At 43.0% G+C, this 26,365-nt stretch overlaps 5 protein-coding genes and 5 non-coding genes across 10 annotated transcripts; 3 read left to right on the top strand and 7 right to left on the bottom strand.

The window, feature by feature from the left end:
• Positions 1-205: 205 nt before the first annotated feature.
• On the bottom strand, positions 206-277 carry Trnae-cuc. Its single transcript has one exon. It is a non-coding gene; the product is annotated as a tRNA-Glu (tRNA).
• Positions 278-765: 488 nt separating this feature from the next.
• On the top strand, positions 766-837 carry Trnae-cuc. Its single transcript has one exon. It is a non-coding gene; the product is annotated as a tRNA-Glu (tRNA).
• Positions 838-1,040: 203 nt separating this feature from the next.
• Trnae-uuc lies at positions 1,041-1,112 on the top strand. The gene has a single exon. It is a non-coding gene; the product is annotated as a tRNA-Glu (tRNA).
• An 862-nt stretch (positions 1,113-1,974) lies between these two features.
• On the bottom strand, positions 1,975-2,046 carry Trnae-cuc. Its single transcript has one exon. It is a non-coding gene; the product is annotated as a tRNA-Glu (tRNA).
• Positions 2,047-2,584: 538 nt separating this feature from the next.
• Positions 2,585-2,656, top strand: Trnae-uuc. Its single transcript has one exon. It is a non-coding gene; the product is annotated as a tRNA-Glu (tRNA).
• Positions 2,657-8,316: 5,660 nt separating this feature from the next.
• Positions 8,317-10,261, bottom strand: LOC117585253 (odorant receptor 56a). The gene is made up of 6 exons (XM_034274668.1): positions 9,616-10,261; positions 9,131-9,561; positions 8,855-9,070; positions 8,690-8,791; positions 8,470-8,622; positions 8,317-8,408 (listed from the first exon to the last, which is right to left on the bottom strand). Exons 1-6 carry the CDS (start codon positions 9,992-9,994, stop codon positions 8,358-8,360), a joined length of 1,332 nt encoding a protein of 443 aa, XP_034130559.1. The 5' UTR covers positions 9,995-10,261; the 3' UTR covers positions 8,317-8,357.
• Positions 10,262-18,275: 8,014 nt separating this feature from the next.
• Positions 18,276-19,033, bottom strand: LOC117591807 (general odorant-binding protein 56h-like). The gene is made up of 2 exons (XM_034285117.1): positions 18,810-19,033; positions 18,276-18,751 (listed from the first exon to the last, which is right to left on the bottom strand). The coding sequence occupies exons 1-2, from the start codon at positions 18,864-18,866 to the stop codon at positions 18,404-18,406; spliced, it is 405 nt and encodes a 134-aa protein (XP_034141008.1). The 5' UTR covers positions 18,867-19,033; the 3' UTR covers positions 18,276-18,403.
• Positions 19,034-20,070: 1,037 nt separating this feature from the next.
• LOC117591806 lies at positions 20,071-20,655 on the bottom strand. Its single transcript, XM_034285116.1, has one exon. The coding sequence runs from the start codon at positions 20,618-20,620 to the stop codon at positions 20,198-20,200; it is 423 nt and encodes a 140-aa protein (XP_034141007.1). The 5' UTR covers positions 20,621-20,655; the 3' UTR covers positions 20,071-20,197.
• Positions 20,656-21,006: 351 nt separating this feature from the next.
• Positions 21,007-21,555, bottom strand: LOC117591808 (general odorant-binding protein 56h-like). Its single transcript, XM_034285118.1, has 2 exons — positions 21,446-21,555; positions 21,007-21,387 (listed from the first exon to the last, which is right to left on the bottom strand). The coding sequence occupies exons 1-2, from the start codon at positions 21,500-21,502 to the stop codon at positions 21,043-21,045; spliced, it is 402 nt and encodes a 133-aa protein (XP_034141009.1). The 5' UTR covers positions 21,503-21,555; the 3' UTR covers positions 21,007-21,042.
• A 905-nt stretch (positions 21,556-22,460) lies between these two features.
• Positions 22,461-23,172, bottom strand: LOC117591809 (general odorant-binding protein 56h-like). The gene is made up of 2 exons (XM_034285119.1): positions 23,076-23,172; positions 22,461-23,017 (listed from the first exon to the last, which is right to left on the bottom strand). Exons 1-2 carry the CDS (start codon positions 23,130-23,132, stop codon positions 22,673-22,675), a joined length of 402 nt encoding a protein of 133 aa, XP_034141010.1. The 5' UTR covers positions 23,133-23,172; the 3' UTR covers positions 22,461-22,672.
• Between the last annotated feature and the right edge of the window lie 3,193 nt (positions 23,173-26,365).

Genomic DNA, 26,365 nt, shown 5'->3' on the forward strand with positions numbered 1-26,365 from the left:
CGCTCAACAAGACGGACAGACAGGCATGGCTATATCGACTCGGCTATTGATGCTGATCAGGAATATATATAAATACCTTATGGAATCGGAACCGTCTCCTTCTGTGTGTTACATATATCCATATCCACTTTGTTGTGCACAAATACAATACACCCCTATTTACTCTTCGAGTACCGGGTAAAAAATAGAATTGACAGCACATAGCTTCCCATACCGGGAATTGAACCCGGGCCTTCCGGGTGAGAGCCGGATATCCTAACCACTAGACAATATGGGAGATGTCATGTTGTTGGTAGAATATGTACATGAATTGTAAGTCCTGTTGCTTTGAACTTATAATTTTCAATTCCGTCCTGCAGAATCTAAAATATTCATACACTTTTTTCTGGTGTGATTCATTTAACATTTTTAACATTTTGTTGTTGCAGAGAAAATGATTAAACACCAACAAAAATAGGTACACATCTTATTTATAACGCAAAAAAATTTGTATCCAATAATTTCAATTAATTTATCGTACAATTTAAAAGAATTGCATTCAGTTCTTAGAGAAGATTCTTTCTTATGCATTCACGAAATTCAGTCATCTTTCATTAATTATAGCTACTCGCTCTTATTCAGAGCAGCCAATTCATTAAAAAAGGCATTTATAATATCTGAACTATTCATATTGGTGAGCGTTTTCATCTTGTAAAATCATCACGCGTGCCTGGAGTTGAAAATAATTTGCAATTCAAGGACAGAGTCTATCGACGACACGGCATCTCCCATATTGTCTAGTGGTTAGGATATCCGGCTCTCACCCGGAAGGCCCGGGTTCAATTCCCGGTATGGGAAGCTAAACGTGCTGTCAACTCCTATTTTACTTATTTTTTCGAGTAATTTAAATATACATATGTACATATGTATACTTTGTTTTCAACGTTTCAATTTTCATAAAACATCTGATTTGTATATCTGATTTTGCAAACATATGCCTAAAAATATAAAATTCGATATGCTTTCTAACAAAATACGCTTTTGGACAATAGATTATTATATCCCATATGGTCTAGTGGCTAGGATATCTGGCTTTCACCCAGAAGGCCCGGGTTCGATTCCCGGTATGGGAAATATTTTTTTTGAGTTTTTCAAACTTTATTTGAAAATCTTTTTTGAGTTTTTCAATATTTATTATAAAAAATATATTATACTTTAGTTCCTTATCATTCTTCCAAGTGAAATGGTTAATTATTTTCAGATTTTTCCGACCAAAAAAACCCCAAAGTCAGACATCGAGGTATTCTTTATCCACACCGCTCGCATCGAGTCACCAAGATCGGGCTGTACAACAAGATCAGCGACTTTAACGCCAAAGATTTGCTCACAATACTGCGCTTCAATGTAAACTTTGAGAAGGCCTATTTTGTGCCCTGCCTCAACTTCTTTGTGGGCCACATATAGTCGGATGAGCAGGGACGTGAAATGGAGGAGTTGTAGCGCGCCAAGTGCAATGCCCGCACCTGGCGTGACCTGTGCGAGGAGGCAGGCAAAAAGGATCCTTCGCACAACTCCATCTCCGTCTATGCATTCTTTGACTTCGTTCAAAGCAAATACGGATAGCAGCCATATGGCAGGAAGCTTGAAATTGACGTGCTGGTGACTGGCTCGGTTCCCTCCCGACACTTGGTGGCAACCGCCATCACGATGATAAACAAATTGCTGCGCTTCCACTGAAAATATGGTTTATTTTTTGTTGTTTAATATGTTTCTATTTTGGATATGTTACCAACGAGCTATTGTATCCCCTTGCGTTGCGCTAGAATTATTCTCACACAAAAATTTACGAAATTAAAGAAAGTTAATAAACTGGGATATATACGATTATGTAACGAAAACACACTGACAGCTAAAGCAAAGCGCTACTTGATCAAAAATCACTGACAATTTGGAGATGCTTAAATTAATAGACACAAAAAAGAAATCGAAACTTGCTTCCCATACCGGGAATTGAACCCGGGCCTTCCGGGTGAGAGCCGGATATCCTAACCACTAGACAATATGGGAGATACGAAGCTTTCTGCCAAGTCTGAAAACTGAATCGCAAGTCCAAAAACAACACCCTTTAAATTCCAAAAACGCGTGGTTGGGTACATGAAATTTCAAACACGTAAATACTCTTTTCACAAAAATGTCCAAATTACACTGACCTCGAATTTTTCTTTAGCACCACAGTCGTTATTATAAGAGTTTTTTAGAACCAAATCATCAAAGATTTCCATTCAGATGTTGTCTAATATTGGAAGGCTAAAATGATTCCATTTTTTTCAGGTTTTAAGTTACCGCTCTACCCTTGGGTAGAGGGGAATTATTTGGCCACCCGCCTTTACAAGGGGGAAATCGCCACGTCGAAATATGTAACTTGTTACAGTTTTGCTCCAATACTTACCTGGTGTAGAGGTTATGTTCCCCACGTGCTTGCGAAAGAATTACTTAACTAAATGTAATTAGTGATTCAATTTTCCATACAATTGTCATATGGTCAAAAATAACAAATGCACAAGCTTTTCTACCAAAATGTACTTTTGGACCATACGTTCTTATATCCCATATGGTCTAGTGGCTAGGATATCTGGCTTTCACCCAGAAGGCCCGGGTTCGATTCCCGGTATGGGAAAATATCTTTTTTGAGTTTTTCAAACAAATTTGTTTTCTACCCAGAACTGGTCTAGGTCTTGCCATTATCAGTGCTTAGGAGGCGCCTACATTTTTCCACATTTATTGGGCCAGTAATTCCCAATCAGTTCTGTCGTGGCACGCTCCAAGAGAGTGCTGTTTGCCACGAAACGATTGTCATTAGTAGTGGTAGACTGACGTTCTACCCAAATACTAAAAGGCCAGTTGATGTTAAAAAATTATGACTCCTGAGTGATTATTTTTTATTACCACGATTCTGACGGGGTTGCTCCTGCCTAGAATTGTCGGTTGAACTGATGGTCTTTAAACTAATGACACTCTATTGATAAATTTGAAAAACAAAAACACATTTTAATCTGGGATATGAACGGAGCATTTTCAATAGAAAATCCTTCCTTTTCCCGTCTCCATATGAATGTAGTCTGTGCCGAGTGGGTGGCTCTGCATGGTATCTGAGGAGTGTGGTGGGTGTGTGTTCTTGTAATGACCACACCGCCGCCCATCATCCAGTCATTTGTTTGTTGCGCTGTGCTGTGCTGTCTGGCTGGAAGCTGGCCGTGACCGTGGCAACGAAATCATCAAACTGTTGGCTCGGCTCTCCATTCAGTCTGTGTATTTCGGGGCCTTTCTTTTTTTTTTTTTTTGCCAAAATTTACATAAAAATCGCATTACACTTAACATCCACTTTGCTAAACGAAGCGCATGAAAGCGGGCGCCTCACCGTGGCTTGGGTGGTGGTGCTGTGCTCGCTTTTCCAGCTTGCCCTCGACGACTACACTCGACTGTGCTTTTGTAAGCCGAAGCAGCAGTGTGTGTGGTGTGGTGTGTATACATGGATGTGCATGTGCGTGTGTGGGTGGTTGGGTGCTGGGAACCCGATATTCTCGTGCTTGTGTAAGCGGTTTGAAGTGCACTGCGGCCTACGAAAATTAAATTAAAAGCGCATCCAAAAAAGGACCCAGGCAAAAACAGTTTGTAGTATTTTTTTTTGCAAAAATGAAATTACAAAAGGGCGGTACGATCTATTGCCCGCCAGAAACCTATCTATAAAGACTGAAGTGCATATGCATGTAAAGTGGCTGGAATGGCCGGTGGCAGATCGACTGAGAGGAGTTAATTAATAGGAAAAGGTTTGCAATTTACGGTTTATTAATAATACTTAATAAGTGCCATATTGGGGGTGCCATGGGGAATTCTTTTCTTTATTTTTGCTGCCAAAATAAACTTTTGTACTCGTAGAAATTCCAATGTCAGCGCAAAACTTCATAAATCAGTCGAGTCTCGTCGCGTTTCTATTCCAAATTCTTGGAAATAATTCTGGCAACTATTTGAGAACTCCTTTTGGCCCCCTTCGACTACATATCTGACTGGGTACGTGTATCTTTTCCAAGCTAAAGCGCCGATCCTATCCTAAAGATGGCATGTGGGGTGCAGGGTGTGGGACTGGCAACGATACAGGATGGGCGTGGGGTCAGTTGACGCTTTGTTGCATTTGTTTTGGCATGTTTATTGCACTGTCAACGGCAATGCATGAAAAGTTTTAGTTTAGCCAAGTTAAGTAGACAAACCCTCTGCGTGCAGGGCCCGTATTTGGCTCTTCCCCTGTGCTGTGCTGTTCTGGCCCGACCGTAACTGTTAATGTGTTTGAAGTCAAATTGTTTTCAGTCACGTGACCGGAGCAAAACAGCAGCAACAACAACTGTGAACACACAACAACTTTATTCATGATTAATCAGTTGCATTTAAATATGTATTATGGCCAGGGCGGGCCCGTGACTGCCCCGACTCCCTGCCCACCCATCCCACTCGCTGGGTGACAACTGCAGTCCGTTTGTGGCCTCTGCTGCTGTTTGTTCTTTTGGCCAGGCCCAAGCAGCAGATGGGCGAGAGGGTCCGTTGCGTCCATTGCGTCCATTGCTTATGATTAATTAAATTCATTCAAATTTTAACTACAACTTCATTTCGCTTAATGGCGCCGGGCAACAAATCGCCGTGCGTTAATTAATTTTAATAACCATCCTTTGATGGGGGCAGAGTCCCCCATCCCCCCAAAACAGCTGGCCCAAGCTAAAGCGGAGCGTGTGTCGCGTTTACTATGCCATAAATGTTTAACGGCTAACCACTTAAGTAGCTAAAAAAGGAGAGATCCAGTGGTGCATTTGCTGGCCTTTGTTTTTCGTACAGCCAGATTGGCAATATTTGGGCTTTGAAGAATAAAGGCAAACCCTTTAATAAACATACATATAAAAGTATTTTGGAAATACTTTTTTTTATAAGGAAGCAACAACTTTCTTTGAAGCCACAGCTCATGTTAGGAATTGCAATATTCTCAAAAAATATCTTTAATATTAATATTAAAATATTTGATTCAGCTTTGATTGGATTATGTTAGCACACCACCGCACCAAACCTTTGTGCCCTTCACCACTTACAAGAAGTCAATTTATATTTTACAAAAACGTCTACACATAATCGAAATATACGAGAATTTTGTGGCTTCACCAGGCCAGCAGGCCAGCAGGACCTACCCCTTGAGGAGTTCATTTCCTTAAAGGGAAAGAAAGAAATATTGTAGCCCCCTCCGTTCCGGGAATCACTTTCCCTTTGAATTCATTTCCTTTTGTGTCGCTTGAGCAGAAATGGATTGTAAATATTCATTACATGTGTGCGGCAAATTTTAATTTTTTCGCAAAACTGCAAGACCCAAGAGGGTGGCTGGCTGGCTGGCTCCTTGCACACTTAACATGCCATGCCGTACAACGCATTCCCTGAAGGGTTCTGCCAGGGTTGGGCTGGCTGGCACTGAGTGCACGACATTCATTGTGCTTAATGAACATTCGCCATCCATTACGCTTGCATTATGTATGTAATGTCGTAAATAATCAACAACAACAAACGTGAGCGCAAACCGAAAACCATAAAAAATTTGCCAATATTGCTAAAAATACCGGGCAACAGATGCTAGCAAATTCGCCAGGCCATGGCCCTGTGCGGTTTTGCTATTTTCAACGAGCTTCTATTTCGGATTGTGGTTTAAAAATATCTCTCATGGTACACGAATAGCTTTGAGTTGTCAACCAAATTTTCGATATACGATCTGCGGATGCCTCAAATGATTTCAAAAGAGTTTTAGACAATTTTCTATGCACCCTGGCGAAAGATTATGATCGAGTGAAGAGTCCAGTCAGCCCTTACATACTACATATGTAGATAGAGCAATGATCTATAAGGGTTTCCTATCAACGGGGTGAGAAACAACCCTTTTCACGCTGTTTCACACAACTATCTGTCACCCCTTCTGTTTGAGTTTTCTGGCAGTAACCTTGCCATTAATACTCATTAGTATTTGGTTCGAGGCCCGTCGCGCGCCTTTATCAGCCATTTAGGCACTTTATGTAATCCCAAGGAATGCAGCAACCCACAAGACAGGCAGCAACCGCAGCAAAATGCGTGTTTTTTTGTTGCGCTCCGAGTGTTTCCACTGTTTTATTTTGTGTCTATACTCTTAATAATATTAAAAAATATACCCTTGGGGACAACAATTCGGTTTGTGTGGCTAGTTTGTTTTTGTAGGGGGGAGGGAAGTGTGCCGTGCCGGTGGTGGATTCACGTATCTGACCGTTTGCCCTGCCAGACGCATAAATTTCTGGCATCTAGAGCCCCCAAGACAATTAGAAGCCGTGGCTGGGGAGTGGACGTGGCAGGCGGGTAGCCGGAGTGCAGAGTGCGTGGGTGGTATAGCAAAAATCGTTTATATCCATTGAATAAGACAATATAACAAAACACATTCAGTGCGACTGACAGTGCGACGTTTTCTAAAAGTGATAAATGATGTCGCCTTTGCCTTGCACTGAATACATGCGCTGTAAAATGGTTTAGCATAGCCTCAGCTCCTGACAGTATTCCTGTCAGTGTGCCGCTTCCTGTCTGCCTTGAGTTGGTTTTTTGTGTGTGAATTACCATGGCTTGTTTTCTGTCATGTGTATGCCAAAGGAGTTGACAACCGCAACGGCATTTGATTAGACACAATGCAAAGGATTAATGTCTGCAATCGGAAGGGATTCAAGTACAGAAATTAAATCCACTTTGCTGCTGCAAAAGTAGTACAATGCAAAACAATATTTAATACATAATAAATAATATATGAAAACATTCTTAGTTAATTGAACGTACAAATTAAACGTTTAAATTTATATTTATTTATATTGAGTTTTATTTTAAGTTTTATCATCAACTGACATCAATTTGCGCAATCCGAAGGCTCACTGAAATTTTATGCAGCCACATGCAGCGTCAATTGGACGCCTTTATGGGTGTTTGGTGTTGTTTGCTTAGTGATCTAACACAACCCAGGCAGTATGTTGACGTAGCTGTAGGCCCATCGTACAATCTGCAAAGGGAGTTATAGAAATATCAAAAATATTGAAAACTAAAGGCTGCCTGGGTTGGCGGTGAGCAGAGTTATGCCAGAGTCAGAATCAGAGATGATTTTCACCTTTCATCAATTAACGATGCATGCCAATAAGTGGTAAATAGAGCCAACTTTGAGATCCAATCTAAGAATGGATTGATTCGTAGGATCTGCAATGGCGCATCGTGAAAGGACAGGGACTGAAGGTGAAGGTGTACAGCGCTCAACTCGATCTTTGATGCCCGCTTGAGGCACAAAGTTGTCAGTCACTTCACCATAAGAATAGACACCAAGCAGAAAGGACTGTGTATCCGCACAGAGTGCGATTGCTAGAACTTTGCAGAATATGACTTCAAATAATGCGATTATTGCAGGCACTAGCAGCCATAGACTCCAAGTCACTGCCCAAATGTATTTCTCATTGGAAAGCAAAAGTTCCAACTCCTGATCATCCGCCTCGTTCATCAGCTTCTGCATCCCCTCATCGATCAAACGTAACATGCCCATGACGTCCTCCAAAATTGCATCAGAACTTCCCTTTCACATTTCACTTTCACAGCCTTGTCACTCACGCTTTCTCTGGACGAGTGCATTCAGGGTAATAACTGACATGGAAAAGTAGAGCACGGCCGTGGCCATAGCCATGAAAGACGCGTGTCAGCATCAGAACACAGCTCAACCAAACGGAGCCCGTGAAGAAGATGCAGCGTGCCAGCGATAGCCAGGGCCTGGACTGATCCTTGGACATAGCCACATAGTCGTATAAGCGAAAGCAACGCAGATGCAGATGAAGGATGGGATTCTCGAATATCCGTCGAGACAGTAGCAGCTCCTTGTATTTGAACATTATGACTGAACTGAATTGAAAATTCGCACACTGTCCGCTTTCATACAAACTGAATGGAGGAGCTAATTGGGCGCCTTAGAATCGGAGAACCGAGCGATAAATGCAGCTATAAAGAAGATACCAATCCTGTGCAGATACAGCATAACGTCAAGGAAATATTAAGCTTTCAAATTAAAAATTAAATACATTTTTATTTGTTTCGTTTTTGTTTATTTACGGCAATTTCCTTTAGCCAAGAGACTGAAAGCCGCTGAGAAATAAAATAAACTGCACGCGATCGATCAATTCAAGCTTGAAATATTTATTTATGTGTCATTTAACAATACCAATAGGTAACAGTGCGGATATATAGGTATTTATGTAGGATTAAAATATAAATACAGTGTGTCCAGAATGTCCAGGTCCGTGAGAATCGCATTTGGTCTAATAAAGCTGGCTCAGAATATTAAAATAGGTGTAGGCTCCACGTACAATCTTGAAAAGAGAGACACATAATGTAAATATTAGCACACTAAAGACCAATACGGTGACTTACGTCTATGAAGGTCTCAACACTCAGTTGGACCATCACGGCTCGCATTTTCATTGGCCTCTGGGCGTGTACAATCATAAGGAGAATTGTTCGTTTCATAGTTTGATCGTATGCATGCCAGGGTGCTGAGTAATAGGCAAAGGACAATTCCTCGTGCTGGAGTAAATAATTCTAATCAGTGGGCGAGAGTGAGTTTTCTTAACTGCCTTAAAGCGTAACTTACGCATTCAGAAATAAGCGTAGCATGCCAATGATATATCCACAAAATTGAAGCCATGACAAATATATAAATGAACATGAAAATGTTGTCGATTTTGCTAGGAGACTGCAAGACCATACAAAGTAATGAATGCTAGTTGGAGCATCCACAACACTTATCCATACTTACACCCACACTCAAGGCAAAAAATAGAAAGCATATGAGAACGGAGAAAATGATGAAGTCGGCCATGACAGGCACGCGAATGAGCTGCTCCAGCTCGTGCACAAATCTACGGATCTTCAGATGATCCTTGACAAACGTTTTGATTAGTTCTATTTGCCAGCGGTTCAGCTGAGCGGGTGTCAGGCGATCCGGGTCTAAGAATGCATTGAGGCGCGTGATCTGCAATTGAGAATGCAAAAATAGCTGACAGGGACAGGTGCAGGCCAGTACAGTACTAACATTCATTTCCGCTGCCTTCTTTTTGAGTATAATCAGCTTGAGATGCATGTACTTCATGAGGCACGTGATGAAGGTATGCCACAGTGGAATAGTTGTGATACCCAAACATAGGGCATACCAGGGGCTCAGATAGCCGATCACAAAGTTGTCGCAGAGCTCGCCAAAGGGATACAGCTTAAAAAGAAGTATGGGCTGCTCCTTCCCAGCTCTCACGGCGGGCATGTTAAAAACTGTCTCCGGCATGAAGAGTGTCCGATAGATGCAGTCCGTCCAGGCCAGAAGCCCCGCCACCATCGATGGAACCCACAGAATTAAAGTGATTTTTCGAGTGTATTTCTGGGTAGACAATAACAAATCCCATTCACCAATATCCGCCGAGATCATCAGCTGTTGCATATCCACATTAATCTCACGCAACAAAGAGATAACTCCTGAGGAAAATATAAATTGCAAAAAAATGCTCCAAAAAGGATTACATCACTCACGTTTCCTCTGCACGATGGCGTTTAGGGTGGAAATGGACACGGCAAGGTACTGGACGGTCGTGGCGCAGGTTATGGCGCCATCGATGAGACTCTCGTAGCCTTGAAAGACGCGTGCCAGCATCAGGACACAGGTCAGCCAGATGCAGGCCGTGAAAAAGATGCAGCGCGCCAGCGACAGCCAGGGTCTGCACTGATCCTTGGCCGACACATAGCCATATAAGCGAAAGCAACGCAGATGCAGATGAAAGATAATATTGTCGAAGATGTCGTGCGACAGCAGAAGATCCTTAACTCTGAGCATTGTGACTAGACTGAATTGACGAGCGGCACACTTTTTGCTTTTATACGCTCTGGATGGAGGAGACCCTTTTTCTGCCATCTGCACTCGATGTGCAAATAATTGTCAAGTAATTGTCAGACAGGTGCCGTGGTTCTGCATAGACGATGTGGCCTAGCAGGTCCTTCCATTTGGACTGTTCTTTTTACCCCCACACCTGCCAATGTTGTTCTAAACTTTTAACTTGATTCAAATGTTACGCTCTCAGGCACCTACCAACCTTTGGCAACGAAAAAACTTTGCCCAGAACACCGATGTCAAATGCGTTTAGCCAAGTTACATGTGTTGAATCGTATGGACAACTTTTCAGCTCATGTTAGGGGCAGTTTGTCTCCTTACATATCTATAACAAGTTGGGGGGTGTCTGTATCTAATAAAAGGAATTTTTAATTTGTTCTCAGCTTATTACGAGCTGAGTTTGTTGGATCAACGTTTCCCGGACTCGCATTTGCAAGTCGTTTTCTCATGTGTCAAAAGTCATGGAAAGAATCGAATTGAAGGACCCGGAATGCAGGAGTTCAGTAGAGTAATTCCTCAATAGATGCATGGCTGTATTGTATCTGTGAGGTTATCTCGCACGCTCGATTGCCGTCTATTTCACAATTTGCATTTAATATCCTAGTGTGAATAATTTACAAATGCAATAAACGTAAATGCGTTGCAGGAAACGTACTCAGACATGGCTGGCTGGCTGGCTGGCTGGCTTGGCTGGCTGGCTTGGCTGGGTGGTACAATCCTAGTTCCAGCCACCGAAACGACATGAAAATGCTTCAGATGCTCTCTGCGCCATGACTCGACTGCCGCCGGCAGTGAGGAGGGCAGGGTACATACGCATATTTGTTTGGTTCATGTTTGCAACTGTCTGTTCTGTTCAGTTTCTGTTTGTGCTCGTATTTGTGTTTGCAAATGTGTAAATGCATTCGCATTCCCATTTGTGCCCTCTCTCTCTCTCTCTCTCTTCTGCTCCATCTCATCTGTCTATCTGTTGGCATGGCGTGAAATTCGCTGTGGGCAATAAGCCTGTAAGGATATTGAAAGTCACTCGTTTCTGGTATTTACTTATGCATTTGTTTCATACGACACTGTACATTGTATCGGGAAGAGTCTCCTCTTACGATACATTTGCAGTTTGCAGTTTGCAGTGCTTCCCCTGAGGACACACCACAGTAAACGGATATTAGCTCGCTTTACTTATTGTTATGGCAGCTTTATTGGCATTGCGGCGACTATCTTTGTGGTAGACATTCATAGTTTAAACAGTGCTGTAAGTTTGGTGGTTTATACCCGTATTTATTTGTATATTTATTATTTTGAATGTTTAATTCTATTCACTTAAAGCCTAACGTTAATTGTCACCACTGTTCGCTATTTGCACTACTCACTGTAGATACATATGCTAACGCAAGACAACGGTTATTCTGTCGTCTATCCCCTCTTCTTTCTGCTCTACCTGCTCCAACGCTCGGTTTTTTTTGGTCACTTCCGCGAAGCTCTGCAGATACGGCCAATGCATTCGTCCATCCCGCTCTATCCCGCCTCGCTTTATTCGTGCCTGCACTTAGATCGCGCTATAGCTAACGGAGCACGAAGCTCAGCTAAGCAGCAGCCGTGATCTGTTCCAAAGCTCTCTCTTTCTTTCGGCGGCTTCTGAAAAGCTCGGCATGCACGCGTCGGCCCCGCAGGTAAGTAGTTGAACCTTTTTATTCAGCAGCTGGTAGAAAAGCTCATTAGCTGAACACTGTATATGGGGTAACATAGCAGGAGGCCAAGTAGAAATCATAGCAGAAATCGTTTTGCTCAAATTAAATCTCATAATTATTTTTCTGCGAGTGTCTGTCTGTGTGTCTCGTTACAGGCATGAAATATCAACACATTTAACCTTAAATCAAGTGTTTGAAAAGTTTCTTAATAAACTTAAAGACGGTCATGGATGAAGGCATGTGGTGGAGTGGAGCGTCTTGGATGTTGGGCGCCAAACCAGCCACTAAATTGTTTACACGCAATTTCATGAAAACAATAAATCATGCTGTAGAATTGGCGCAACAAAGGCGGCGACAATTTCTACGACCGCCACCATCGCCCGTCTCCGACTCGACGTCAAGTTGACATTTGGTGAAAATCAAATCAAAAGCATTTTTCCGCACAGCGGAAGTGGCGCAAGTGGCAGTCGTGCTTGGGTTCAAGTCAAACTTGGTAAAACATACATTTATAACTAAGGGGAAGCGTATACTCGAAAGCCTGGTAGGTATATGCGCCGCATAGTACATGGGATACATATACATATATGTACATACATACATTTGTACATATGTACATATATGGGAGTGCTGCTTGAACGTGTCGCTGGCAATAAGCTTGACGGCCAAAGTCATCAATCGTGCGGCTGGAAAAGCAGCCACTAAGGCACGAGAGCTCCAGCGCCAGGCTACAGCGTCAGAATTTTATTTAATTTATAAGTATTACATTTAATATTAATTATACGCCATGTAAGCTCATTGCGCATAGCGCTGAAAAGCCAAGCCCTTAAATATGTATGTATGAATGGCATTCCCAAGCATGAAAGGAAGTGGTGGCGGTGTGTGGTGCTACAGCTTTTCATTTCACTCATGAACTATGAATGCTTGTTGGCTCAGCAATGGCCACAATGGTCAACAGCAACGAAAGCTGAACAGGAACAAGAGCCGTAGCAGATTGCCATTTTTGAACCATTTTTCGCGTATTCCTTACCAATGCGCCGGAACAACAGTGGGCACTTTACAGTTAAGCAGGCAACATCTTTACACTGCAAAAGTTTCTTTGAAATTTACAAATACATTTAGTAGACTTTATCTTAAAGAATTTACACATCTCAAGATGCTCTGAGCGTTGCGTGTAATCCTTAAAAGTCCTTAAGCCCCACTCAATGTGTAGAGAAGAAACGAGACGAGACGAGGCGAGGCGAGGCGACCAAGTAACACTCCACACTGCTTAAATTGTGGTTCATTCTACACAGGTTGGGAAAAATCAGCACAGCGAGCTTTTATTTGCATTAAGAAATTATAATTATGGCAGCTCCCCGGCGCACCCATCCCTTTTGCTCATTCCCTTTCTCCTTCTCCTCCTGTCCACTCCACCGCGTGGGTTTTCATATTTTTTTCCCGGCTTTTGGGGTTACTTTTGCCCTTTGCCGTGTGGCGGCTGCCCTGCGTGGGGTGCACACTTTTTTAATTGAAAAGTGCAAAATAATGTTAAAGAAAAGTAAAAAGTAGTCGTGGTGCAAAGTGTTCGCCAAGTATCCCTGTCCCTATAGCGTGCCCCTGCCCCTGCCAATGCCCCTGCCCGTTCCATGCCCCACTTTGAATTCCATTCTATTTACCATTCCGAGTCCCGTGGGGCACGCCAACGTCTGTTTGTTTGTAGCGAGTATTCCGACCCGAGATGAATGCAGTTTTCCACTTCAGGTTCTTTTCTTCCTGGTTATTCCAGTGCGCCAAAGGGGTTCGCAGCAGGCGAGTGGCAGGCAGGCAGTCAGGGATGGCTTGCGTGTCCTGCTCGCAGAACTGTGTGGCATAAATTGTGGCTAAAACTGGGCATGAGGGCCAACAACTGGCTTCTGCCCAGCAGCTGGATTACTTGAGGTTAGGGAAGCCGCTTGGCAACGTGACTTGAAGTTTTCCTGCCCGCTCAGGGGTGAGTTATATACATAAGTAAGGCCTGTTCCGAAATCTTACAATTTGCTAGAACCAAGGAATGCGGAATAGAATGATCATGGCGAATGGATAAAGGCATCTAATCAACACTTTTGAATAGCTTCTCTAACAAGCGTTGAGTGGCTGCAAGGCCAACTGCGGCATTTATCGATAATTGAGTCAGTTACTGCGATTGGCGGGGCGGTGCAGCCAGCTATGATGCTCCTCAACGCAAAGCCAAATGCCTAGCATTTGCACTACTTATGCAAAAATGCTCTCAGTGGCTGCAGCAGCACCTGGCTCAAGACTCACTCATCTCGCAGCTCCATCGGCAGCTGGAGAGCGCCGACCGCCGCTCGATTTGAAGCATGTAATTCGCCAAGTAATTCCCCCATTGATGGCGCACAAATTACGACATTCGCTTCAAGCCAAAGTCAAGAACGCAACGCAGAGGCAACAAAAACAGTTATCAGCTTAAGCTCCAGTCAACTGTGAAATGGGCTACCCGTTGAAGGTCGCTCATCCCAGTTTGAGCGCCCCAAGGAGCTAATTGCTGCCGATCGTGGCGCAAACGAGCTGCGGCGGCGAACACTGGCGCTGGGGAATTGCAGCCTCGACTTAGTTCGTGTGTGGCGCCTCGGTCTCTTAGTCGCTTTGCTTCGAAAATTGGCCTACAAACTTGTCACCATTTATCTCACTCAGTGTCAAAAGCAGCTCGTCCAGAGATCCAGTCTCATACTTTGTCTGTGGCGCATCAAAAAGTTCCATAAAATGCGTGTCGAGAACACAAAATGACACTTAAGAGGTATGTACGAGTGTGTCTATGGCCAGGGTATGGGTTTTTTGGGTAAACACTCGCCACTCACACACACACACACTCAATCAGGTATCATTTAGGAGGCAACCATCAATCTTTGCTGCATCTCAGACTCCTCAGTGACAAGCACACATCTCCCGTAGGCAAATGTATTTGGCCCATGTTTGCCATTGTTTGGCCTCCCCACCCGCCCGACCGCCCGCACAATAACAATCGATGTCATCGACAGGCAGACAGGGAACAACAGTCCAAGGGGAATCCCACTGCCGCGCTGCATACTTTCGGGCTGCCAACAATGATGGCGACGATGATGATGGACTCGAAGAGGTGTAGCTTGGGGGATATGTCGTTGTCTACAAGAAAAATGAAAGTGTTCTTCATAAGAATATGTTGTTTGGCATGCCCATCAATCTGTCACTTCCATCGACGAAATTCTTGTTAGAAAAACACAAAAAGAACCGAATCGATTTATTTTTATGAACTAGCTAAAGGTTTTTCCACGTTTTCTAACCATCTTTATCCAAATAAAGTGGTAATCGCTTGTAGCATTCCTTCATCATTTCTGTTTGAACTTTGAAAGTCGTTTGGCTGCATTGTTGAACGGGTTGCAATGTCTTTTTGGGGCTGTGGACATTTGGCATGGGGTCACGTGCAGGCACTGCCAGCAATTTGTGGATGCTTTGAGTCCATAAGCCATCCACATGCAACCCTTTGAGGCTGCTCTGCCATTGGCTCATCCTTTCGCTTTGGCACGCGCTTTTGTGCGAAAAATATGCAATTGAAATGTTAAATAAATAAAGGCGTAAATACTTGAAGGGCCTTACTTACCCTGCACCATTCAAATGCTGTTTGGAGTTCTCACAGATACACAGTTATAGGAGCAGTTAGAGGCAGTGAGGCAGGGGGGCACGGGGGAGGGAGTAAAACGAACCCGTTATGCATTCCATAACTCCTCCACTCGCATTGTCCCCCGTACCCGGCAGACTCTGACGTTGAAATGAAATGAATGAAAATATGCAAGCAACGTGATTCTGTGGCAGCTCCGACCCTGACTCTGGGCACCATATTGTTTGTGCATCATTCGGGAACCGTAACCGCTCCCGTTGGCATTGCCACCATCATCATCATCGTCATTGCCAGCAGCATCCCGCCCGTTACCTTCTTCGCTGTTACCTGGGACAACAGCCAGAGCAACATTCACCTGCCGCTGCTGCATGCTGTTGGTATTTTCTGTCGAGTTCAGCATAAATTCATTCATTTCCACTTGAATTTACAATTATGCGAAACTGTTGTTGAATGGGTTTTGACTTTGTTTGGGCTTGGAGTGGAGTTTGCCATGGCTTGGTGTTGGTCTGATGCTGATCCGGGACATGGATTGAGTTGGTGTTCGGGTTTGGGGTGTTGCATTTCCTTATAGTGGCTGCTGCCATGGCTGGTGCTTTGGCTATGGCTTACACATATTTCCTGGCTCTTGCCATTGGCGGTGGCATCAGTGACTTGGCTTTTGGTTTTCATAAACTGCGGTTTGTTTTGCAGGCGGCAGGTGCACTCAATAGCAGCGAAAATCTTGTTTCCAGGCTACGTGTTTGACAGCGATTGTGTGTGTGCCAAAATCTATGGAATTGTAATTAAGTTTATGACTATGGAAGACTACATAAGATAAGTTTCATGTAGTTAAGGTAGTCGAAGGGAGTTGCAGTTCAATCTCAGCTGCGTTTCCCGAACGCTCCTCTGTCCCTGTCAGAAGTAACAGTCAGGCCCAGGCCCAGGCCCAGGCCCAGGACCCAATCCTAGCTTTCTGCACTTGGAGCTCTCAGCCAGAGCAATTCAATGTCATATCCTTGAAAAGGAAAAGCCTCGGGGCGGCAGCGTAAAGTTCTGTTATTGAAAGTTCATCGATGAATGCAAAAGGAAAAAAAGTTATTCCCGGGAAAACTTCGTTTGCTGAAGCCGCTGCCGTCCTGCCTTGCTGGCTTTTTCTACATTTCAGCAGCCTTCCTTTTTGTGCAGCAGCCCGACTTGACCTCAGGCGTGCTGCGGGGACAGGGAAATGGCTGTCTACTCATTTCCTCGGCCTGGCCAGACCCGGCCCAGCCCAGGACTGTCCAGACGCCGACAGAAGCCAACCCTGGAGCCGAGTCCAACATTTGTATGTGGCCAATGCGTTTGGGGGCCGCTGTTTGCTTTTTTATTTGTATTTCATTTTCAATTGAATGGCAGAAAGACTAGGAGAAGGAAGAAGGAATGCCTCACCTGGGCAACCCCAGGCTCCCAGGACCACCTGGAGCAAGTTCAGTTTGCTTTTTGTGTACGAGCATTTCAGGCCATTCATCAGAGTTATTTACTTTTTAACGAGTTGATTTCATTCAATTTGTTTGCCCAGGTTTCAGTGGCTATTACCGGAGATGCCAAAAGCATGGAGTAAGTAGGAAATGGAGTTGGAGTTGAAGTCGAAGTCGAGTCCTGCCTCTTCCATTGCAACTTAAAGTCGACTCTGCTCCTCCTTCCAAATTGTATGCTGGGCTCCAATCTTCCACAAGTTTCCCCAATTTTCGGGTGGGGTTTCTGTTTTTCTTTGCCCTTTTTTTCGGGCTCGTAGTCCGTCAACTGCTGTGCCTCTTGGCGTTTCTCGGTTTCAATAAATATTTTCACAATGAAGAAATTAAAAATTCCTCGAAACAACAATACATATAACAGTGCCCCCAAATATGCCATCTATTTATATGAAAACTTGGTTTGCTCTTCGATAACAAAAACCAACAATGGGCAGCAGCTGCCAGCGGCTAAGATCCGGAGCTGGACCTTTAGCTGGAGCAGATGAGGGGAAAAGCAAAGAGTGTCCCGAGCCCCGACAATTCGATTGAAATTGTTGCCAGCGGCTATGATTTGATGAGTGCTCTTTCCACTGCCTTTTCTTTCCAAGGCGCGGCGAAGTAATTAAATTGCTGCCATTTTGCAGATATTACCCGGCATATTTTATGCCAAAAAAAGCGACCAGAGATTCCGGGAAATCGGAAAACCAAGTTATGGCATTTGACTTTTGGTCAGACCCAAGCTGCTAATTATTGCAGTTATCAGCTTAAAGTAAATGTTTCAGTCATTGGCTTGGTTTTATATCAAATACATGAATTTGCCACACAAAATTATTTCATTTCCTCTACTGAATTTGTGATGAAATTTTAATTGGAAAAAAGCGTCAGTCTGGACGGCCAGATTATTTAGAAAACGGGTTTGGTAATTACATTTTGGAAGCATTGCCTGGCATCAGTTTTGCCACCATACACGATTTTCATAAGCATCACAATGACAATTTTTATTTAGTATTTTATTATTATTATATTAAAGTCTGTAACAACCCCAGAGCTCCTAAGTAATTGCTCTATTAATTAATTAGTCACTCTGTTTGATGGCAAGTTCATCTGCAGTCCCATTTGTCAAGCATTTAGTTCCACATTATCCAGCACAAATCTCTGCCTCCCATTTCCGGAATCCAACTGACATATTATCTGTTAGAGTGCCGCTAATATTTTTGTATTTATTAATTTTACTTGGTGCTCGAAGAGTAAATAGGGTATATTGTATTTATGGTAGGAGCAATGTGCGTAACGCACAGAAGGTAACGTTTCCGACCCCTTAAAGTGCACACATTCCACTTGATCAGCATCAACTGAGCAATTTCAATGTTTTGTTGCCGTTTGGAACACAATAATATTGTTTTATAATGGGAACTCCTACAGAAAATGCTTTGTGGGAGAAAAAATCAGCGTATCTTGGATGCTTAAGTTGTTTTAATCGGTGGCACCATTTAGATGACAGATCCTAGGGTTAGATATGTAAATATGTATGGATATGTATTTATTATTTGTCTTTTAACAAAATTGTTGTTAATTTATGATAAATATCGACAAGTTTTCTTCAATTCTTCTGGGATTCGTCTTGGCTATCCTTGATAATCGAGAACGTGTCTTATTGGAATGCGTGGCCATTGGTCTTTGCGCAGGAGACGATCTGGTAAGCGGTGTCGCAGGCATTGACTCCCTTTTCACCTCCACACACCTCCACGACCTTGTAAATCGTATCCTTTTTGGGATGGTTGGCGTATTGCTCCTTGATCTTGTCTGTGAGCAGGTTTCCATTCGCGTCCATATATCCGCCTGCCACCATCAAGCACTGAGCGGTACACTTTATGTTGTCCTTCACGTCTTCAGGCTTCACCTTGTCTTCCTTAAGGTCCATAATGTCCTGCTCAGTAACGCCAAAATCGGTCAAGCATTTCTTCACAATCGCAGCGGTATTCTTGTCATCAATTGCTCTCTGGAGAAAAATAATTTCAGTAGCCTCCAACTTATACTTTTGCTAAAGTTCCTCCCACCACGAAGTTCGCTGTTAGGCAGCCGAGCAGCAGGGTCAGTGCCAGCGTAGTCCTCATTCTCGTAGGTTCTTTACTTTGCTAATGGCTACCACTCCGGCCGTGCATCCCATTTTTATAGGTAGATTTTTATTGCCACTTCGCGTGACTCTCCGAATTTTCAATTGCACGGAGTCAATACAAAGTTCTGAATCTAGGGATCAGTCTAATTATCTACTTTAAACACCGTGTGCCGTAGCTGTAGAGTAATTATTAAAAAATATCTTTTGCTTTACAGATCTCTGCATTAGTAATACTTTAATGGATTGTAATGGAAGAGAAATCTACAATCTACATACAAATTTTAATTGTTGTTCATGCCTATATCTATGCATAAATCTATAATTTGTATTAGATGAAATGTTATTTCATTTCATTTTTGGCCTGGGTTCGGCTGGCAATTATGGGAGTTATCGGATTAATATTAAATTTTAATTTTTTGCATATATTTCAACGCCACGTAACATTAATTCTAATGCATTTTTTAAACTAACCTAATTAATTGGTTCAGCATATTTAAATTGTAAAAGGGAGCTGCAGTGTCAGTCTGTGCGAACAGATTAATTAATATTTAGTAATTGCATTTTGATGAAATTGGTTGGAATGTGGTTATTCTATTTCCATTAACATAAACACATTGATTAGTATACATATATTATTATATATTATTATTATACCCGGTACTCGAAGAGTAAATAGGGTATAACGTATTTGTGGTCGAAATTGGATGTACGTAACGCACAGAAGGAAAGGTTTTCGACCCCATAAAGTATATATGTATGTAAGTCAGACGCCTACAAATTGTTCAAACTTAAAAGCGGTATAACTTTGGAAACGTTCAACTCACCACTGATATGAAATATTTACCAATTGACAAATTTTTAAGCTTCATGAAAACCAGCTTGATTTACTTTTAAAATACTTCTTTTAAAATAGTTTTCACAATTATAACAATGGCTCTTCTCATCTTACAGCTTGTTTGAACCAGATTCCTCAGCACATTTTTGTGTTTTAATTTTACTTTTCACTTAAAAACTCAAATGCTTAAGCTCCTCCTATTGTTTATAGCAATATCCAACAATTATTGCATCGATCCCAACAATTTTACTGGTTTATCCCGATGTATTCTTATTTAATATTACGGTCTTAGTACGTTAAAAATCAAAACCTAACTTTATGGCGAGATTGAATGCTGATTAAATGCATTTGTCTGGAGAAAACCAAATACCGAGCTTAAAATCTCTATTTTAAGAAGAAGGAAAAGCTACCAATAACAATTCGTAATCAATTAAAAATATATAAATCAACTGATTTATGATTTTTGGTCTGCTTTCAACTAGCAATTATTGGAGTTATCCGGTTGAATTCCTGAAATGAGGCAATATGCAGTCAAAGAACTGGTAGGCATTGTCGCAGGGATCTGAATTTCGATCCTTTGCACATTCATCGACAGCCTTATCGAGTTCATCCTTGTTAGAACGGTTCTTGTTTAATGCCTTCATGGCAGCTTTGTCCACAATGTTTCCCTTCGAATTGCTTAATTCGCTTGCCACGTAATAGCAGTGGGCGGCACACTTGGCCGGTTTTCTGACATTTGATATAGTCCAATTTTCGTTGGGAACAAGGTCTAGAAAATCGTCTTTCTGCACCCCGTTCTCAGTCATGCAGGCTTGCAGATCCTTTTCGAATTTTTTTTGATGCAGATCCTCTTCCGATCCATTCCCCTGTACAGTTAGGCTGCCCAGCAGCAGAGCCAATGCTAGCGTGATTCTCATTTTGTTTGGTTTTTCAGTTCTGGATAATATCGCTCCCTGCCTTGCTTTATAGTAAGCGCAGGCACTTCACGTGAAAATTGGAATTTGCCAAGTAATTTGTTTCACATTATTCGACACGAATCGATCCATTGATAATGGGCCAAGTTCTAATTTCCATGATCGTACTTAATCTATCGCTTAAGTTGTTCAATAATTCATCAAAAATGTGTACGTGACCACATCTTCCAGTGAGCTGTAGTAATTTGAAGCACTTTATTATTCCTCTTCTTAGAAACAAAATTTGTTAATTAACAATTGTGTATGTTTATGAATATCACCCACTTGTTTTGACTCTTCGGGTTATAACTTTTATCGGTATTTTATGCCCACGCGTTTGAATTATGGTATTTTTTTTTACTTTCCGTGATAATCGAGATCGTGTCTTATTGGAATGAGCGGCCATTGGTCTGGACGCAGGAGACGATATTGAATGCGGTGTCGCAGGCATTGGCTCCTTTTACGACTCCACAGACCTCCAGGGCCTTGTAAATCGCATGTCTATGCGGATGGTTGGCGTATTGTTTCTTGATCTTGTCTGTCAGAAGGCTTCCACTCTCGTCCATATATCCGCTTGCCACCATCACGCACTTGGCGATACACTTCACGTTTTCCTTCACGTCTGCAGGCTTCACCTTGCCTGACCTAAGGTCCCATATATCCTGCTCAGTAACCCCCAAATCGGTCACGCATTTCCTTGCAATCTCAGAGGTATTCACATCAGTCGCCCTCTGAAGAAGAGAATCTCAGTCACCGTATGCTTCCACTTTCGGCCAGAGTTCCACTCACCACGAAGTTCGCTGTTAGGCAGCCGAGCAGCAGGGTCAATGCCAGCGTAGTCCTCATTCTCGAAGGTTCTTTACTTTGCTAATGGCTACCGCTCCGGCCGAGCATCCCATATTTATAGGTAGATTTTTATTGTCACTTCGAGTGACTCTCCAAATTCGTCATTGGTCGGAGTCAACACAAAGTTCAGATTGGCGGGATCAATCTAATTATTTATTTTAAACACCTTATGCAAATTGTAAAGCTTTCCATTTGTCCGCTTCACTGCTCTACGTTTTAGCTCTTGAAAAATAGCTAATATTGCTTTACACAAATCTATATTAGTAATACTGTTATGGATTATAATGTAAGAGAAAACTACAAACTACATACAAGTGCTAATAGTTATTCATGATAATATCTATGCATAAATCTTTATTTTTATGAGATGAAATGCAAGCCATGATTAAAGTCTGCTACAGCCCTAGAGCTCCTCAATAATATCTCTGTCGATTGCTGTAGTTAATTCCTTTTTTAATTGGTCACTCTGGTTTCCAGTTCGTGTGGCTGCCCTGCATCTGTATTGCTGGTACATGCTGAGAATTATAACTCGATTATTCCAGAATTTCATATTCAATCTGTATCTCGCCCCACAGCGCACGCAACCATATTACTATGACTACCTTGAACATATCTTTTCCCACCATTTAAAAGCACTTGGCGGCACACTTGACCGATTGTGTGAAAAGTACCTCCATTCCTGAATATAGGGTAAACAGGTATTCGGCATCCTGGTCCATCACTCCGAGTGCAGAGCACTCTCGAGTGACTCTTCACAATAGTTATCTCCCCATCCAGAGCCGGTAAAGTACAGCGGGATTGTTTGCATTCTGTTTGTTGTTCACATTATTCAGCACGAATTGACGCATCGATCATTCGCTTTAAGTTTTTGAGTAAGTGTTCACATCTTCAAGCGAGTTGGAGTAGCTTTTACATTATTTATTATTTATCCTCTTAGGAAATATTTCGTTAACTATGATTATATTTAAGATGGGAGGTTTACTTGTTATATGCTATAGCGGTAGGCTGGCAGAGTAAAAGTACAATTAACTTAAGGACTAAGGCTCGATCTGATTTCTGATGACATTTCGTTCCTGCGCCTTTGCTCCTTTAAAGGGAAAACCCGCAATTTCTTTGTATCGATTCTTCGGGGTAAGGGCGGGTATCACATCCAACAGTCGGGATACTGTCTTATTGGAATGAGCGGCCATTGGTCTGGACGCAGGAGACGATCTTGAATGCGGTGTCGCAGGCATTGGCTCCTTTTACGACTCCACAGACCTCCAGGGCCTTGTAAATCGCATGTCTATGGGGATGGTTGGCGTATTGTTTCTTGATCTTGTCTGTCAGAAGGCTTCCACTCTCGTCCATATATCCGCTTGCCACCATCACGCACTTGGCGGTACACTTCACATTGTCCTTCACGTCTGCAGGCTTCACCTTGCCTGACCTCAGGTCCCATAAATCCTGCTCAGTAACTCCCAAATCGGTCACGCATTTCCTTGCAATCTCAGAGGTATTCACATCAGTCGCCCTCTGAAGAAGAGAATCTCAGTAGCCTTCAACGCCGACTTTTGCCCAAAGTTCCACTCACCACGAAGTTCGCTGTCAGGCAGCCGAGCAGCAGGGTCAATGCCAGCGTAGTCCTCATTCTCGAAGGTTCTTTACTTTGCTAATGCCTACCGCTCCGGCCGAGCATCCCATATTTATAGGTAGATTTTTGTAGTCACTTACTTAGAATTTGTTAATACAAAGGTCTGATGCTGGGGATCAATATAATTATCTATTTTACACACCGCATTGAAATTGCAAAGCTGCAACAGCTTGACTGGGGAAATGCAGCTGAATAATTATTCAAAGTTTTTCTTGAGATTCTGGCTTCAATATTGCTTAGTAATAGTTTTGTGTATACAAATGTAACTGCATATATGTAAATATATTTTCTGAACAAGAAATTGGATACCTAATCAGTCAACGATATTTATTAGACCATTTTTGGTCAGGTTTCAGATGGTAATTACTGGAGAAATTGAAATGCATATATTTCAATCGGCGTTAAAAGCCGCACAAAATTAATTTACTTTTCCAATGCACTCATATTGCATATATCATGATTAATTGGTTCGCTCACACTGTGGCATACTTTCATTGGAAAACAGTCGACTATGATGTCAGTCTGGGCGTCAGCTTACTTATTTTGAATATTTAGTAATTGCCTTTAGATGAAATTGTGTGTGTGTTTTTTTTCATTTATGATTTCCATTAACATCATGAACATTATTATGACAATTATTATTTGTATATTATTATTATTGTATGCTATGATGGGGCGCGCGTAGTTTCATTTAGTCTAATGCGATTGCAAAACCCTAATTGAAATCCTTTTAGAGTAATTACGAAATTTTTAATGGCCCGCAACAGCAGGAGCAGGAGCAGCAGCAGCGGGGCTGAGGTCGAATGGATGGAACGAGCTCTGATTCGCAGCCTTGGGTTTGCTCCGGCATGCCGTTAATTAGAAGAACAAACTAATTTAGTAAATTACTATTTAGTGGCCCATTTCATGGCTGGCCACAGCTTCTGCCGCACACAAAGGTCATTTTTGGGGGGTGATGCTTTGAAGCTGTGGGCTTTGAAATGCGCCAAAGACATCTCTATACAAACGGCATCCTTTCTGTGCGTTGCGTTGCTCTTTGTGTGTGTGTTTTTGTGCTTTGCGGGGTTATTTTGATGTATCAGGGTATGTACGTATGTTCGAGTATGTATGTTTGCAATTGCTTTCGGAACATCAAAGAAATGCGAGTCTTCCAGTTGACTTCATCAGTAGATTGTGTGAAGTATGCCAGAAATGTTCTGCCAAAGCCCAATACGAACCGAATCTTTGCCTCCTTTCGAGCGAGTAGTTGGCAGTCCCAAAGTTCCGTCTTTAAGTTTCGCTTTAAACTCCAGCGAAAAAGTCCTGGGCACGTGCTGCCACCCTAGGCGCGACGACTGCTCCCCGATACAATTCAGAGTGCAGAGTAAGATAATATTGGCACGGCTTTTAAAACACATTTTTAACATGCACTTCAGTCTAATTGACGCGTGGCTCTTTTGTAATACTCAAAGGCAGCGAAATTTGAGATCGAAAGATGGCCAACAACCGAGGGGAGAGCAAGCCATTCAATTAGTTGAACACCCCACGGCATTTATCAACGAATCAAATAGGGCTGGGCGTACAGAACAATCGCGTTTCAAAGCAAACTGTGTCCACGATAGCTTCAGCATGTGACACATTAGAAGGCTAGAGCAAAAGTCGCTAGAAGATGGGAAATGGTCCAAGCCAACGTATCAATAAACACTGCGTGTAAAAGCCTAAATTAACATTACTGGAGCGCACATTTCGCCCCACTGCAATGATAATTCATCACTGAAATGAAACTTCTGGCAGCCCTTTGCCATTTCCTTTGCCTAAACTTGTTCCAATTGAGTATCCACAACTCACGTGAACAACTGCCTTTCCTCACGCTTTACTTCTCTGAGTTCTGGGGCACAATGTCTAACATACACCAGAGGATGAATTATAAAATGCAGCCAGGCATAAGAAGCCACCACAGAACATTGACATCCAACCGAAGCTGGGCTTTCCCTCCAATTTATCTTTCTGTTCAAAAATGACAAAACTAGACCGGGCTCGTAATATGGCCTCCGGCTTAGCTCTCGTATGTTGCAGGACTTGGCTATTGTCTGACTACGGCTTTACAACTCATAAACAGCAGACGGCACCCACTTCCCGCTCTTTCCACTGTTCCCAATGGTCGACGATGTGTCCCGCCTCCTCCTTCTGGTAATAACAGTTTAAGCCCCGGGCTGTGCCCGAATATTGTCCACATCTCTCGTTGTTTAATTTTTTTTGCCCCTGCTCTATGCTGCTCCTGCCCTTCTTTATGTTTTCGTTTCGTTCTTGATAACAAGCATTTTTACATGTGCTAAAAAAACCAGAACTGGGTGTCCAAGTCCAAGTCGCAGGCGCAGGAAGATGGAGATGGAGATGAAGATGGAGCTAAGGCCCGTGGCTCATCCCCCTTCGGGCTCTTCCAATTTTGGGCCTGGCTGCATGTGCGTTTATGACTTCATAATGGTAGTCCGGGATGCTGACTTTGGGGAGGCATCAGCCGCATTACCAGACCTCCCCGGGCCATTCAGCAGATGCAGTGCATTGCCTGGGGGGTGGCTGTTACTCCTGCTCCTTCGTGTGCTGGTCCTGTTCCTTGTCCTGGCCCAGGTCTAGCTCCTGTTGCTGTTATGGATTTGCGTAGGCGTTGCGTTAACATGCGACTAAGTCCTTTTATATCCTGCAGCATTCGCTTTGGCTTTGGCTTTGGCTTTAGCCTCAGTTTCAGCCTCAGCAGCAGCGGTAGCCGCTTCCGGCGCGGCTTTGGCTTCGGCTACATATCTTTGGCCTCAGACTATCATCAATTGCTGTCCCCATGGTGTAGTTAGGGCCCGGGCCCAACCCTGGCCGGGCTTATATAGGCCAGCAGCAGAATTTAATGCCGACCTCTGGGAGCTATTGTGGCCACCACTCCCAGCCTCGCATCAGCCTCACTCCCAGCATCTTTTCATGCAAGTTTTATGCTCATGTGTATATGGGCCCTGTTTTATAAACAATTTTAAATTGCTGGCTCCGAAATGAGGCAGCGCTCGAGCGGTGTTGGCTCCTTTGTAGGCAAATTGTTTTATATGCATGTGCCGGCTACTCTCTCTGCAGTTTATTGGCGTGGCCGTGGTGTGGCGGGAGGGTACGCATAACTTTGCATAATCTCCGGGCCGAAACGAAACTGTAACTTTGTGGCGCCATAACGCGCCACATTAACTTGCAGCACTGATATTGGGCATAAATCTCAG

This window comes from Drosophila guanche, unplaced genomic scaffold, assembly GCF_900245975.1.
Source record: "Drosophila guanche unplaced genomic scaffold, DGUA_6, whole genome shotgun sequence".
Classification (NCBI taxonomy): domain Eukaryota; kingdom Metazoa; phylum Arthropoda; class Insecta; order Diptera; family Drosophilidae; genus Drosophila; species Drosophila guanche.